Genomic DNA, 12720 nt, shown 5'->3' with positions numbered 1-12720 from the left:
TTCCTTTTAAGGGCTGAATAATGTTCCACGGTAGGGATAACCCACGTGTGTTTGTGCATTCGTCCCTCAGTGGACACCTGGGTGGCTTTCGCCTCTTGGCTGTTTTGAATAATGCTTCTGGGCACTTGGGTGTACACATCTCTCTTTAAGACCCTATCTTGAATTGCTTTGGCTAAGGATCCAGAGATAGAATTTCTGGATCATATGGTAATTCTTTGTTTTCAATGGCTTAATTTTCCTATGGTTTCCATAGGGGCTGCGCCGTTACACATTTCTCGCCAGTAGTTCCCCTGGGTCCCAACGTCACCGTGGAGGAGCCCCTGTCGCCGTGGTGTCTGCCCTAACCCCCTCTCCTTTCTTTTGGAGCGCAGGTCAGTCCATCGTGGGCTGCAAGGCCATCCTCATCGAGGACCAGGTCTTTGTGGTGGTGGCCCAGCTCTTCGGCGGCTCTCACATCTACAAATACGATGAGAGCTGGACCAAGTTTGTCAAATTCCAAGACATCGAAGTCTCTCGCATCTCCAAGCCCAACGACATCGAGCTGTTTCAGATCGACGACGAGACATTCTTCATCATTGCCGACAGCTCGAAAGCCGGCCTGTCGACGGTGTACAAGTGGAACAGCAAAGGGTTCTACTCGTACCAGTCCCTGCACGAGTGGTTCAGGGACACGGATGCCGAGTTCGTGGACATCGACGGGAAGTCTCACCTGATCCTGTCCAGCCGCTCCCAGGTGCCCATCATCCTGCAGTGGAACAAGAGCTCCAAGAAGTTTGTCCCCCACAGTGACATCCCCAACATGGAGGACGTGCTGGCCGTGAAGAGCTTCCGGATGCAGAACGCCCTGTACCTCTCCCTCACCCGCTTCATCGGGGACTCCAGGGTCATGAGGTGGAACAGTAAGCAGTTTGTGGAGGTCCAGGCTCTGCCCTCCCGGGGGGCCATGACCCTGCAGCCCTTCTCCTTTAAAGAGAACCACTACCTGGCCCTGGGCAGTGACTACACGTTCTCCCAGATCTACCAGTGGGATAAAGAGAAGCAGCTGTTCAAGAAATTTAAGGAGATTTATGTGCAGGCACCTCGGTGCTTCACAGCGGTCTCTACCGACAGGAGAGATTTCTTTTTCGCCTCCAGTTTCAAAGGGAAAACAAAGATTTTCGAACACATAGTGGTTGACTTAAGCTTGTGAAGGGGGGTGCTGGGTGAACGTGAGGGACGCGTAGCACTAGCTCTCCCAAGACAGGGCGAGGACAGATATTTAAAAAGGAGCCCGGTTCAGAGGTCTGAAACTAAACCTGCATCGGGGAAGTAGTTAGAAGTTTTCAACCTTTTAGAACTCACATTTTAATCAGGGATTGCGTTTATTGGCTAACTGCATGACACGCCCATTCTCCCATCTAAAAAGACATCTTAAAGCCTGTAATTCTGGAGAAAAGAGTACAGTCTTAACTCTTACCATCTAGGAAAGGAATGTGTTTTTTTGTTTTGTTTTGTTTTTAAGTGAGAACATTGGATAAGGTGTGACAGCTATTACAATGAACCATTTTTTTTAAAAAAGACCAAACAAACTATGGGCCTTTCTCACCTCGTTTTAGCAATCTTTCTGGTAAGAACGCTTAAAGCCAAAGTCAGCTGAAAAGATTTGCTGATGATAAGTTTAAAAATCTGATAACACTCAGCAGTGCTATTTTGAGCCATCCCAATTTCCCAAACCCCTCCCCCCCTTATTAGCTGAACCCTGACTATTTATTTCATTGGCTCATATGGATGCTTGTCATGGGTGTGTCAACAAATAGTGTTTAACGAATTGCCTCCTCTGCTACCAAGAAAATGTTCTGCTGATACATGTCTAGGCCCAGCACGGGCTGTGGGCCCAGGAGCGAGACAAAGGAGTTTCTCCTCTTCTTGTGGTTCAGAGCTGACCCCCGCGGTGGCCAGAGCGACGGTGCTCGTTTGATGCTCTCTGCGACTCACCTGCTTCTCTGACCCCGTCCTTTGAGGGTGCGGGTAACCAGCAGACAGCCCAGAGACTGAATGGTGCTTTTTATTCTGTCCTGCAGAGCAATAGAGCAGGTATTTCCATCTGGGGAGAATTTCTGAAGGAAGATTTTGCGGAGTCAAGGGGGACTTGACACGAATCTCGACGTGCTTTGAAACCTAGCGATGGCCTTTTGACCGATGCATGTCTCTGCCCTCTGGGCAACTTAATATTCGAAGTAATTGAATAGCAACCTGCCTACCTGCCCACCTGCATACCTCCCTACTCATGTAACAGTCTGCTTTGTCGACGTCCTGCCAGCACAGCCCTTCCAAAGGTGCTATAGCACCAAACTGTAGAAGGTGGGGTACTCTGGATGGCACGCTCCTTCCTCTCTCAGTTCTTAGCTCAGTGGGGGCCATGTGCTGCCAGGGGGCTCATCCCATCCAGGATGGCGGTGGGGGACCAGCTCATCCGTAGGGAAGAGCTGTGGAGCTGAATCCCACAGAGTGGGTCTGCACTCAGGGGCCCAGGTGGCCTGTCTCAAATGGGCCACTCTGGTGTGGACCATTGGGAAGCTCATCGCAGGGCGGTGGGGGCAGGGGGTCTGGTTTTGTGGACTGGTCCAGGGGGATGTTCTGCCTGGTTAGCTGGGTCTCTTCAGAGAGTATGAAGTGGATGCTTTTCAGGAGTGGCTCTCACAGAGTAACCCACAACTTCTCTTCTAGCCATGAGCACAGCATAATCATTGTACTGTATTGTTATTTCTTTTAGTGATTTTTTGTTGGCCAAGTCATGAGTAGGGAGATGTTTTGCCGCAGATATGAATGTGTTTGTTCCCAGACTTCAAGCAGTGCAGATCGAGGCAATAAATAGCACTTAGAGAACAATGCATCGATGTCACCGCAGCTCTCTTGGGTACATTCTGGGGCTGCAGGCTGAGGGCTTCCAGCTGAGGACGCCAGGGATTTTAGTGAACGAACTCATCCACACACAGTGGCTTTGTTGCTTGAAACATTCCTACTAAGCACCAAACAAACAGAAGAAAAGTGGTGGGCTTTTCTCTTTGAAAGCACAAGTGACTCTTTCTTCTGCGTTCTTGTGCCTTCCTGGTTGCCTGAATGGACAGCAGACGCCCAGATCCCTGCCCTGGGGTGGCTGACCATGGGCCAGCCCTGCTGTGCCTCGGGCTGTCAAGATGGGCAAACTATTTTTTCTGGTGCTTGGCAGCCCTCAGGCAAGGCTGGGTGGGAAAATGGGCTCTGGGCAAATAGTCAGGTAGCAGATGTTTAGATCGCACTGGGGCCAGATCAAAATGATGTCCTGATTTAGACATCTGTAGAGAAGGCACCCGGGATGTCGCCACAGTGCTGCCTTTACCGAGTGGTGCCCCTGCTTCCCAGCTTCACCTCTGAGGGCAAAATTAGGGGCTAACCACGTGTCCTCAACCCCTGGTCACCCTTGCCCAGAATCTTGAAAACCAGGGAGCACAGGGTGCCAGGCTGGGTGTGAGGAGGGGTGGAGGGACCTGCTGAGTCCAGGTGAGACAGGGGGGAAGAAAAATCTAAAGCTTCTGATGGGAGTGGGGGTTGGAGGGTGAGAGGGTGGGCAAGCCACTCGGCTGCAGTCAGGATTTCTTTTCTTCTACCTGCTTGTCTAGAAACTCTTAGACAGGATCCGAGTCTGCAGCCCGCAGAGTGTCTGCGCTGAGGGAGGAGATATTTGTTCTGGCCGACTTACTTAAGGAGTGTGGATGTTCTTGGCGCGAGGCGAGGGAAGCTTTGCTTCATTAATCTTACTGCTCCATCCCAAGAGTCCCTCAAGTTTTAAACAATTTCTGCAAGAAGATTTCTTCCAGTAATAATGTGAGAGAGAAAAAAAAAAAAACCCCGAGTGACGATAGACATCCAAAGCCAAGGGACATGGGGGACCGTCCCCGTGGAGGGAGCTTTAGGAGGTGATGTGCTTCTTTCTCCACCCGTTCCCATCACCCGCTGGTCGGTCATCTCAGCTTGTTCTCTCTTTACAATCTTGGTGACTAGGCGCTCACTCCGAGTCCCTCCACACAGCCGTGTGGCCGAGATACGCAGCCTGAAAGCAAGGACTTGTCCCCAAATGCCGTGGAGCCAGGAATAGATCTCTTATCAAGACTCTAAAAATAAGCCTTCTGTGCGGATGGCGCTGTGCTCGTGGGCGGTGGATAATAAGACCAACTTGTACTTCATCAAAGCTTTATATTTCCCAACGTATATCTGTGTTCATCTCATTTGCTCAGAAGGAGTTGATTCGAGGGCAGACATCATTCCAGTTTCGGAGAGAAGGAAGTAGACACAGAAATTCTAAGTCAATTGCTCGCTCAACATGAGCCAGTGGAGACTGGCAAGACTAGAACTTGCCCTCTGAGCCGCAAGCCCGGCGTTTTCTTTCTGTGCCTCGGCTGTGTCCTCTGAGCGAAAAACGTTCTAATTGTGGTTTTGAAGATAGCAGCACCTTGAGAGGAAATGAAAAGTGCAACAAAATGGGCATCGCCCGAAGGAAAATAGTGCTGAACAGACAACCATCCAATCAACCGGACCATTTAACGATTAAACGCCACGGAACCGCCGCTCCAGGCACGCCCCCACTCTTGAATGTCTTCCAGGAGTTGCAGAGAATTTTCTGTTCTGAAGAGGGTTTCCATCCGGCACGGTCGTCTCTCCCCTCACATACCTGTGGGAAGGAGGCTGAGGTTGAGGCGCATCTGGTTCTTGTCACGACGTCCACAAGATAAACAAGAACGGTTCCGTGGGGGGCGGGGAGGAGCGGAGAACTCGAATGCACGAGCGATGATGAATTGCTCCAGGCCGCCCTCAGCCTCGCTGGAAATGGCAGGGTTGCATTTTTCTTCCCCACGGACTGAGAGGCTGCATATTTTTAGGAAAGGAATCAGCGTGGGATGCTGGAGGCTGGGCTGCCAGGAACACTCGCGATGGAAATGTCTCCGCCGGGGGATAATGAAAGAGAGGGGAAGGCCTGCGGGAGGGCAGTCTGTTTGCAAGCCACCTAATGAAAATGTCTCGGGCTGGCTCCCCAATTCTTCTGCAGAAGCCTCCGCCCCTCGCTCGCAGCTTTAGAACAGTTCTTTAATTAGGCGGTGGCCAGAGATTCTGTGAAACGGCACCCTGGACTAGAGGGCAATGATCTAGTTGTTGACACAGTGAGCGAGACGGCCAGGACCTGGGGGAAAAGTAAAGGAAATGGGCAGAAAAGCAGGGCAGATGGCTGTGGTGGAGGGAACTCTTTGGGGAAAGTGGAAATAAACTGGAAGAAAAGAGAAAGTCATAATGATTTCCTTTGCCTCAGCCAGGCAAGTAGACGGTGGAATGATCAGGCAAATTAATAGCATCCCAATTATTCATGAAGAAAACCAATTATAACACTAATGAGAGTAAGAAGTATCTGAAAAGTGACTGAAATCTAAACCGAGGCACTCTTATCCTTACATTACGCCATTGCTTGTATGAGAATCTGCCTTTTTTTCTAGTAGGAAACTATGCATTCCCCATTAACCCCTTTGACTATCAGGAATGTATAAGACCTGTGATAAAATAGGCCAGTGTGCCATTTGGTATCATTTTTATGTATTTTAAATGCATAATTTAGGCAAACTAAGAATAGTTCATGTGCATATGAAAGCGAATTTTGCAGTGTACAAGCTACAATGAATGCATTTTAAGGCTGAACATATATTTAGCTCTTTTTGGTAAATAGAGTTAACAAATGATATGCCTCTTAATTCGATCCATTCTGTAAACCTATGAATAAAGAGTAGCTCCTGCCTATTACGGCTTTGATCTCTGGTCTGCTTGAATGTGGCTACGTCCCCGAGTCAGAGGTGAAGGGCCAACTGCCCGGGCTGTGGAGGACAAGCAGAGGGTGGCCATGTGTCCTCACGCTCCCTCCCTGTTTCCTGGAAGACGGGCACCACAGCGGCCTTTTGCATTTTCACCTTGCAAACTGAAAACTCACAAAAAGTCCCTGAAGATCTTTCTAGTTGCCCCTTTACCTGACCTGCAGAATCAGAATTTGACAGACTGACAACTCTAGGAATCGTTGGGTGTCTTCTGATTCTGCGTGGGAAGGAGACGAGACTGCAAGACCTCATGGGTTGGGTTGAACCATGAACGACGGGCAGGGCAGGAGTTTTGACTTGTTCTCTGCGTGTGTGGGACCTAACCTGCTATACCCCAGGCATTTAGCAGAGGCATGCTGCATGCCTCTACGTCTTTAATCTAAGGCCCCTTTAGTTCAGTTGGACAAATGAAGGGTCAAAAACTCACATCACACATGCCTCCGTACCTACTGTGTGCCAAGCACGTTGAGGCACTGTGGGATTTCTAAGAAGTACAAGAACAGAGTTCTCGCCCTCCGGGGGCTCACAATCCCATTAGGAAGCAAAATCATAATTGCCTGAGTCCATAGTCACTGCACAAGGTCTACGGACCATGCTGTATCACAGAGCGGTTGGGGTGTAGCTAATTATGCCACAAACGAAACGGGCAATCATTGAACGTTTCATGACTGGTACAGCACGTGCAATGAATTTGGGTTTTGTTGCTATGTAACAAATGACCGCAAGTGTAGTGGCTTAACACAAAACACGTTCGTGAGCTTGTGGTTCTGGTGGGCCAGGGGGTCCGAGCATGGCTCAGCCAGGCCCCTGCTCAGGGTCTCACAGGCTGCAGTCACGGCGTTGGCCAGACGGCATTCTCACATGGAGCCCCTGCTAGGAAAAGACCTGCTTCCCAGCGCATTCAGGTATTTGGAAGAATTCACTTCGTTGCGACTGTAGGACTGAGTGCCTCGTATTTGTGTGTGTGTGTGTGCGTGTGTGTGTGTGTGTGTGTGTTTGGCAGTGGACTTTTTAAAAATTTATTTTTAATTGTAGTTGGCATACAATATTATATTAATGTCAGGTTTACACCATAGTGATTCAACATTTACATCCTCCACGAAGTGATCACAATAAATCTAATAACCACCTGTCACCGTACACAGTTATTAAGAAATTACTGGCCCCGATGCTGTGCTCTCACCCCTGTGACTTAGTTCACACCTGGGATCTGGGCCTTCGCCGAGGGCCTCCTTTCTTGCTGGCTGTTGTCAGGGGGCCTCTTTGTGCTCCTGGAGGCTCCCCACACGCAGCCGCCAGTGGCCTTCTCCCCAAGTCCTCTTACGACGTGACTGTAGGTGTCTTCAAGATCATCTGGGGTCATGAGTATGACATCCCGTCATGTTCACCCAGTGCTATTGGTCTGAAGCAGGTCACAGGTTCTGCTGCCACTCAAAGGGGTGGGATTCTAAAGAACGTGACTCACCAGCACCCCCCCCCCCACCGCAAAACCACACCCCCCAAAAAAAGAAAATTAAAAAAAAAGAACATGACTGACTCATGGGAGAGAGTGTCACCTTAGGGTGTGTCCACCATAGGCACCCACAAACAGAACGGATGCCCAGCTGATCGGAGTAGACATTAGCCATAAACCACCACCGACTCAGGCCCCGCACACTCCTGTGGGATATGAGCTGTGAATACAGGTGTTAAAGGCACAGGGGAAAATGTCACTCCTGGACACATTCTCTCCTGAGCAGGATAAAGGCAGGAAAGGGGCCTGGTTCCTTTTCATTGTTGTTTTACCATTAAACCATTGCTTGTGGAGAAGTATGAAAAAACACAGTTTTTCCAAACCCACAAGTCAGAAACTCATTAATCCCAATATCTCGGTGCATTTCATCTTAGAACATAAAGGCTTGTATGAATTGCCTAGTCCTGACCATGTGCCCATTAGCAAGGCAAGTACATGTATTTCCTCTGCTCTTGGAGAGCTAATTGAGGGCTAACTGTCTACGAAGGACTGGAGGCATAAGTGATGTGTCACTTTCATTGATCACCTATTCCCGCAATGGCTTCTTTACCTGCCTCCCAAACAGGACAGCCCTTTACCGAGCAGGGTCTAATTGGCGCGAATGACTTTCCCCAACAAATTGGTAGCAGCGTGGAGGCCGAAGGCTTTAGACCAACCCCACCTCTTGGCCACCGCTCCAGGCAGTCTCTTGTTAAACCTGAGCTGCTCCTGCCCTCAGCCAGACAGCAAACCAGAGCAATGCAGGAAAAGAGGCCTTCAGTCATGGACGTGAACCCCAGAGTCCCCAGCACTTTCTGAAATTTGTATGCGAGTCCTGAAGCACATTCTCCTGCGCACACCTCCAGGGGTCTACTCCAGGAAGTCTACCAGGAACCACGAGAAAAAGCCCGGCTGAGTCCCTTTGCTTTGCAATAAATAATGGTTGGGGCAGAGAGAGAGAGGGAGAGAAAGCTGCCCAGGTCCCCGTCGCCACCTCACCAAGTCCATCGTCCCCTGAAGTCACCCAGAGCTCTGACCAGCAGTTCTGGTTGGTAGCACTGACAGACGCCAGGTTGTATCGCCAGCCCGGTCAGCTCTATCCTCTCCCTCTTATCTCTCAAGGGCAGCACGGGCTGAAGGGCTTGTGAATGTCAGGTTGGGGCCTGGAGGGAGAGAGCAGTCTTGACTCCTGTCCTGACCCCAGGCTCAGCTCTGCTCAGCCCGGGTGTGATTTGCTCCCAGTCTTCAGCCTTGGTTTTGAGGGTTGTGTCTGACCCCGGGAAAGATGACGTTGCTCTGAAGACCACCCGGGATACTCCGCCTGTCACTAGCTGCGAGGGACTGATGTTTGTGTCCCTCCCTTGAGTCCCTCTGTTGAAGGCTAAACCCAGTGTGATGGTATTTGGATGCGAGGCCTCTGGGAGGGAGGGGAGCAGCTCGTGAGAGTGGAGCCCTCGGGAAGGGGACCAGCGCCCTTCCAGAAAGAAGGAGAAACCTATGGTCTGTCCCTGCTCCCTCTCATGTGAGGATATAAGGAAAAGGCGGCCATCTGTGAACCAGAAGTGGGCTCTCCCCAGACACCTAATCTGCCAACACCTTGGACTTCCAGCCTCCAGAGCTGTGAGAAATAAATCCCTGTTTGTAAGCCATCTAATCTATGGTATTCTATTAGAGCAGCCTGAACTGACTAAGATGCAAGCCCCTATTCTTTTTTTTTTAAGATTTTATTTATTTATTTTTAGAGAGGGAAGGGAGGAAGATAGAGAGAGAGAGAGACAGAAACATCAATGTACAGTTGCTGGGGGTCATGGCCTGCAACCCAGGCATGTACCCTGACTGGGAATCGAACCTGCAACACTTTGGTTCGCAGCCCACGCTCAAACCACTGAGCTACATCAGCCAGGGTGCAAGCCCCTATTCTTTAAAGACTGTACCCATTGAGAAATGGGAGAATGCCAGACTAGCACCTTTATTATCGCTAAGAGTTAGATTGGAGACTGTGACTAACTATCAGCAGGCGGGTCGGTTTCCTGACACTGAACCCCGAAACAGACAGACATACCAGGTCGCAGACTCACAGTGTGGAGGAGCAGGGGGCACACTCACTCTCGGCATGCACACCGGGAGGGGGAGGGGAGACCGGCTTTGGCACGTCCAGTGTCTCTGCGCACTCCCCGGTCACTGTGGGACATCCCGAGTTGGCTCGGGTGCAGAGTGAAGCGTGCAGGTTGGTGCTGGGAGTATGATACCCTTGGGGTGTCCTCCACGGGGAAGGTGACACCAGGAGTGGGGAAGGAGACTTTTTGCCCCCTGATGTCAGCACCTCGGGACTAGGCAATGTCTCTTCATACTTGAGCAGATCTGGGGAGCTCAGGCTTCCTATTTCTTAGGGTCTATCTGCAAGTTGTTCACAGAGCAATGTATCTTCACCTCGTGGAAAAGATCTTTTTGGAATGAAACAGACCCGGAGACAAGAGAAATTTGCCAGCGCCGAGAGAGGACCTGCTTTGCAGGTGACAGGAGCTGATAGAATTGGGTAAAGCTCTGTTCTTCCCCACAATCCCTTTCTAGATTTTATTGGCTATTTTATCTTTTCACATTGAATATAATGTCATCCTGGGATCCTCAAGAAGAAACAGGTCAACTTTAAATTTCCTTCAGTAACACAGAAAATCAGGAGAATTTTCTGGCATTTCAGATTTTCAGCAAAGTGGAGTATCTGCTCTACTTACTAAAAATGACACTTTCTCCCACCGCTTCCATCTGCATTTACGTTCTGCGCGTGCTGCTGAGGTGGCTTTTCCCCCTGTGTGTGCTGCGGGCGCATTTGCATCTCGGTCACAATAAATAGCCTGGTAAAACCCTCCAGAGCTTCCAGGACGGCTCTTTCTAAGCGTGGGACTCAGACGATGACTCATAATCGTGATGGCTCAGAGGAAGAAAAGAGTGGACATTCACAAAGAAAAAAATAAGTTAATTCAAACAACAGCTCACCGAGCCATTAAGGAAATGAAAGATGAAGTTGACGTGGAATTTCTATAACCAACCAAGTCCTGGGGGAGGAGAGTGGCCACAGCAGGGGGAACGCTCATTCCAGAGGCTGCGTCTGTGTTGGTCACCCCTGGTTTTCTAGGACCCAGTATGTCACCTAGCCCCAAAGGGTTCCCCGATTAATATTTTCTGAAAGGATGTGATTGTTGAGTGTTGGACAGTAGGGAGAGTGTATGACATGTCTTAACTCTCTTATTCTCACAACTGTTTTATGAAGCGGGCACTCTCACATCCCCATGTTACAGATGAGAACACAGAGGCACAAAGAGGGTGAGGGATTCCCCGGGTCGTACAGCTGAAGACCAGCAAAGCCAGGACACCGTGGCCCAGAGCAGTGAGGTAACTTGCCCACATCTGTGGAGTGAGTAAGACCTGGGGTAGGAACACACCCAGTTCACCTCCAGAACAGGGTCGAAAAGGCAGGACGCCCAGTTAAATTTGTGTTTCAGATAAACAACAAAATCTCAAAGCATAAGCATGTCCCAAATAGTGCATGGGACACACTGAGGCTAAAAACGATTTCTTGTTTTTCTAAAATTCAAATTTTAACAGATACAACATCTTGTATTTTATTTGCTAAATCTGGCAACCCTCATCCAGCACCCACACTTTGTACATGGGAAGGGAAGGAAGCTCCGGAGGGTTCAAAGTCAAGGAGCCAGTGAGTGGCTCAGCAGGAATTCACACCAGAGCGTCTGACTCTCAGGCTGAGACCAAACAGGTGATACTTTCGACAGGCCAAGACAGAGACGTGAAGCCGGCTCCTGAACTGACTCCACCCCCCCCCCGCCCCCCCGCCCACAGGCACAAAAATTGAGCTTCTGTTAGTCCCCTGATTAACCTGATATTTTCTGTGGGCCCACCCCACTGGGTAACGAGTAATGGAAGGTAGGCCAACCAGTAACCTCGGTCTTATTGAACAGTTTCAATACTCTCCTTAGATCCTTCAGGCTGTGGTGAGTTAAACACACAGGTTTTCAGATTTCCACCCTCCGGGTTTCTACTTTGGGACAAGTTTCAGGGTCCTTGCGGCAGAGGGAGTAGGGGAGGGAGGGTCCTCACATGCGTGTAGAATTTTCTAGGTACCGCCTGGCTTTTCCCCTGTCCTTGCTTGGTACTTGGCCTTGGGACCACTAAGGTCTGGCTGATCTTGTATGATCTCCTAAGTGACCTTGGGCAGGCTCCCTCCTCTGCAAAATTGTGATTGTCATAGCACCTACCTCGCCAGATGAATTCAAAGGTTAGCTGAAAGGATAGATGAGAAACGCTTTGGGCAATACCTCACATGTAGCGAGTGTTCCATACATGGCTCGCGTTGTTGCTGTTGGCTGGGCCCATCGCTGGGTCTGGGCTGCCTGCCCCAGTCTTAGGCATTTACCTGCAGCGGCCTCTTTGTCCCCCTCACAGGCCGCTCCGCCGGCCCTCTCAGCGTCTGGCGGTCACTCGCCAGGGCAGGTAAACGTTGAGACCCGTGGGGCCAGAGGGGCTGCTCTGTTAGGGCTGCTGTCCCTCATTGTGTGCCACGTAGGAAGAAGCCACTTGGTGGGCTTCTCCTGGACCCTGGCAGCCTCTGCCTGGGATGCGTGGGGAAGTGTCACGGGCTCTGTAGAATTCTTGACCCTCCCCTTGACCTTGGCAGCTTAGCCCCCTGCCCACCCCCCCCCCCCCCCCGCATCCGCGACCTGGCCCCTGCTTCTCTCCTTTCCTTCCCACAATCCCCACAGTAGAAGAAATGGACTTCCCTTTTCCTCTCTCTTAAGGTAAAACTATGATTCAGTAGGCCCGTGAAACTGGAGGCATTTAGAAAATTCTTCTCTTTTGACAGCACCTGGCTGTCAAAACTATGGTCTTGCTAAAGAGGTCAAGGAAGGCAGCTTAGAGGCTCAAGCTGATGAATAGCCTCTTTCTTCAGGGTTGAACCTGCCCTTGCCTTCTGGGGGCAACGGGGAGTTATTATTATCCCCGAGGAGAAGCACTCTGGCAGGTCCACTAGGTGGGGATGTTGTCGAAGGGAACCGAGCCTCAGCTGCCTGAATGGCCTAAGGTCCTTCCAGGCTGGGGGCGCCAGTGAGGGTGGCCTGGCTGAGGGAGCTCCAGCCTGGGGCCTGCGCTCTGGACCGTGGCTTTCTCATTGTGCCCGCATGAGCAGGGCCAGTCCAGGCCGGGGGGGCTTCTCAGAGCAGCTACACCCCTGAGGACTGGCTGAGTGGACGGATTGCAGGGCCACTTCACAGGGTGCGGAGACCCCCACGTCAAGTGGCTCCCTACGCGCATGCGTTCCCAGGCTCATCCGATGGAACCGGCCAC

General features: G+C 50.7%; 1 protein-coding gene across 1 annotated transcript in view; it reads left to right on the top strand.

The window, feature by feature from the left end:
* LGI2 (leucine rich repeat LGI family member 2) overlaps positions 1-5799 on the top strand; it is a 31114-nt gene extending 25315 nt beyond the window's left edge. The window contains exon 8 of the mRNA XM_045834573.1: positions 372-5799. Within this exon, the coding sequence (XP_045690529.1) occupies positions 372-1189 (818 nt within the window). The 3' untranslated portion in view covers positions 1190-5799. The remainder of the gene's footprint in view (positions 1-371) is intronic.
* Positions 5800-12720: the final 6921 nt, after the last annotated feature.

The sequence above is a fragment of the Phyllostomus hastatus genome, unplaced genomic scaffold (assembly GCF_019186645.2).
Source record: "Phyllostomus hastatus isolate PE091 unplaced genomic scaffold, TTU_PhHast_1.1 phas_contig_196, whole genome shotgun sequence".
Lineage (NCBI taxonomy): Eukaryota > Metazoa > Chordata > Mammalia > Chiroptera > Phyllostomidae > Phyllostomus > Phyllostomus hastatus.
Note: the sequence above shows the minus strand (reverse complement) of the source record. Positions and strands in the feature narration are given on the sequence as shown.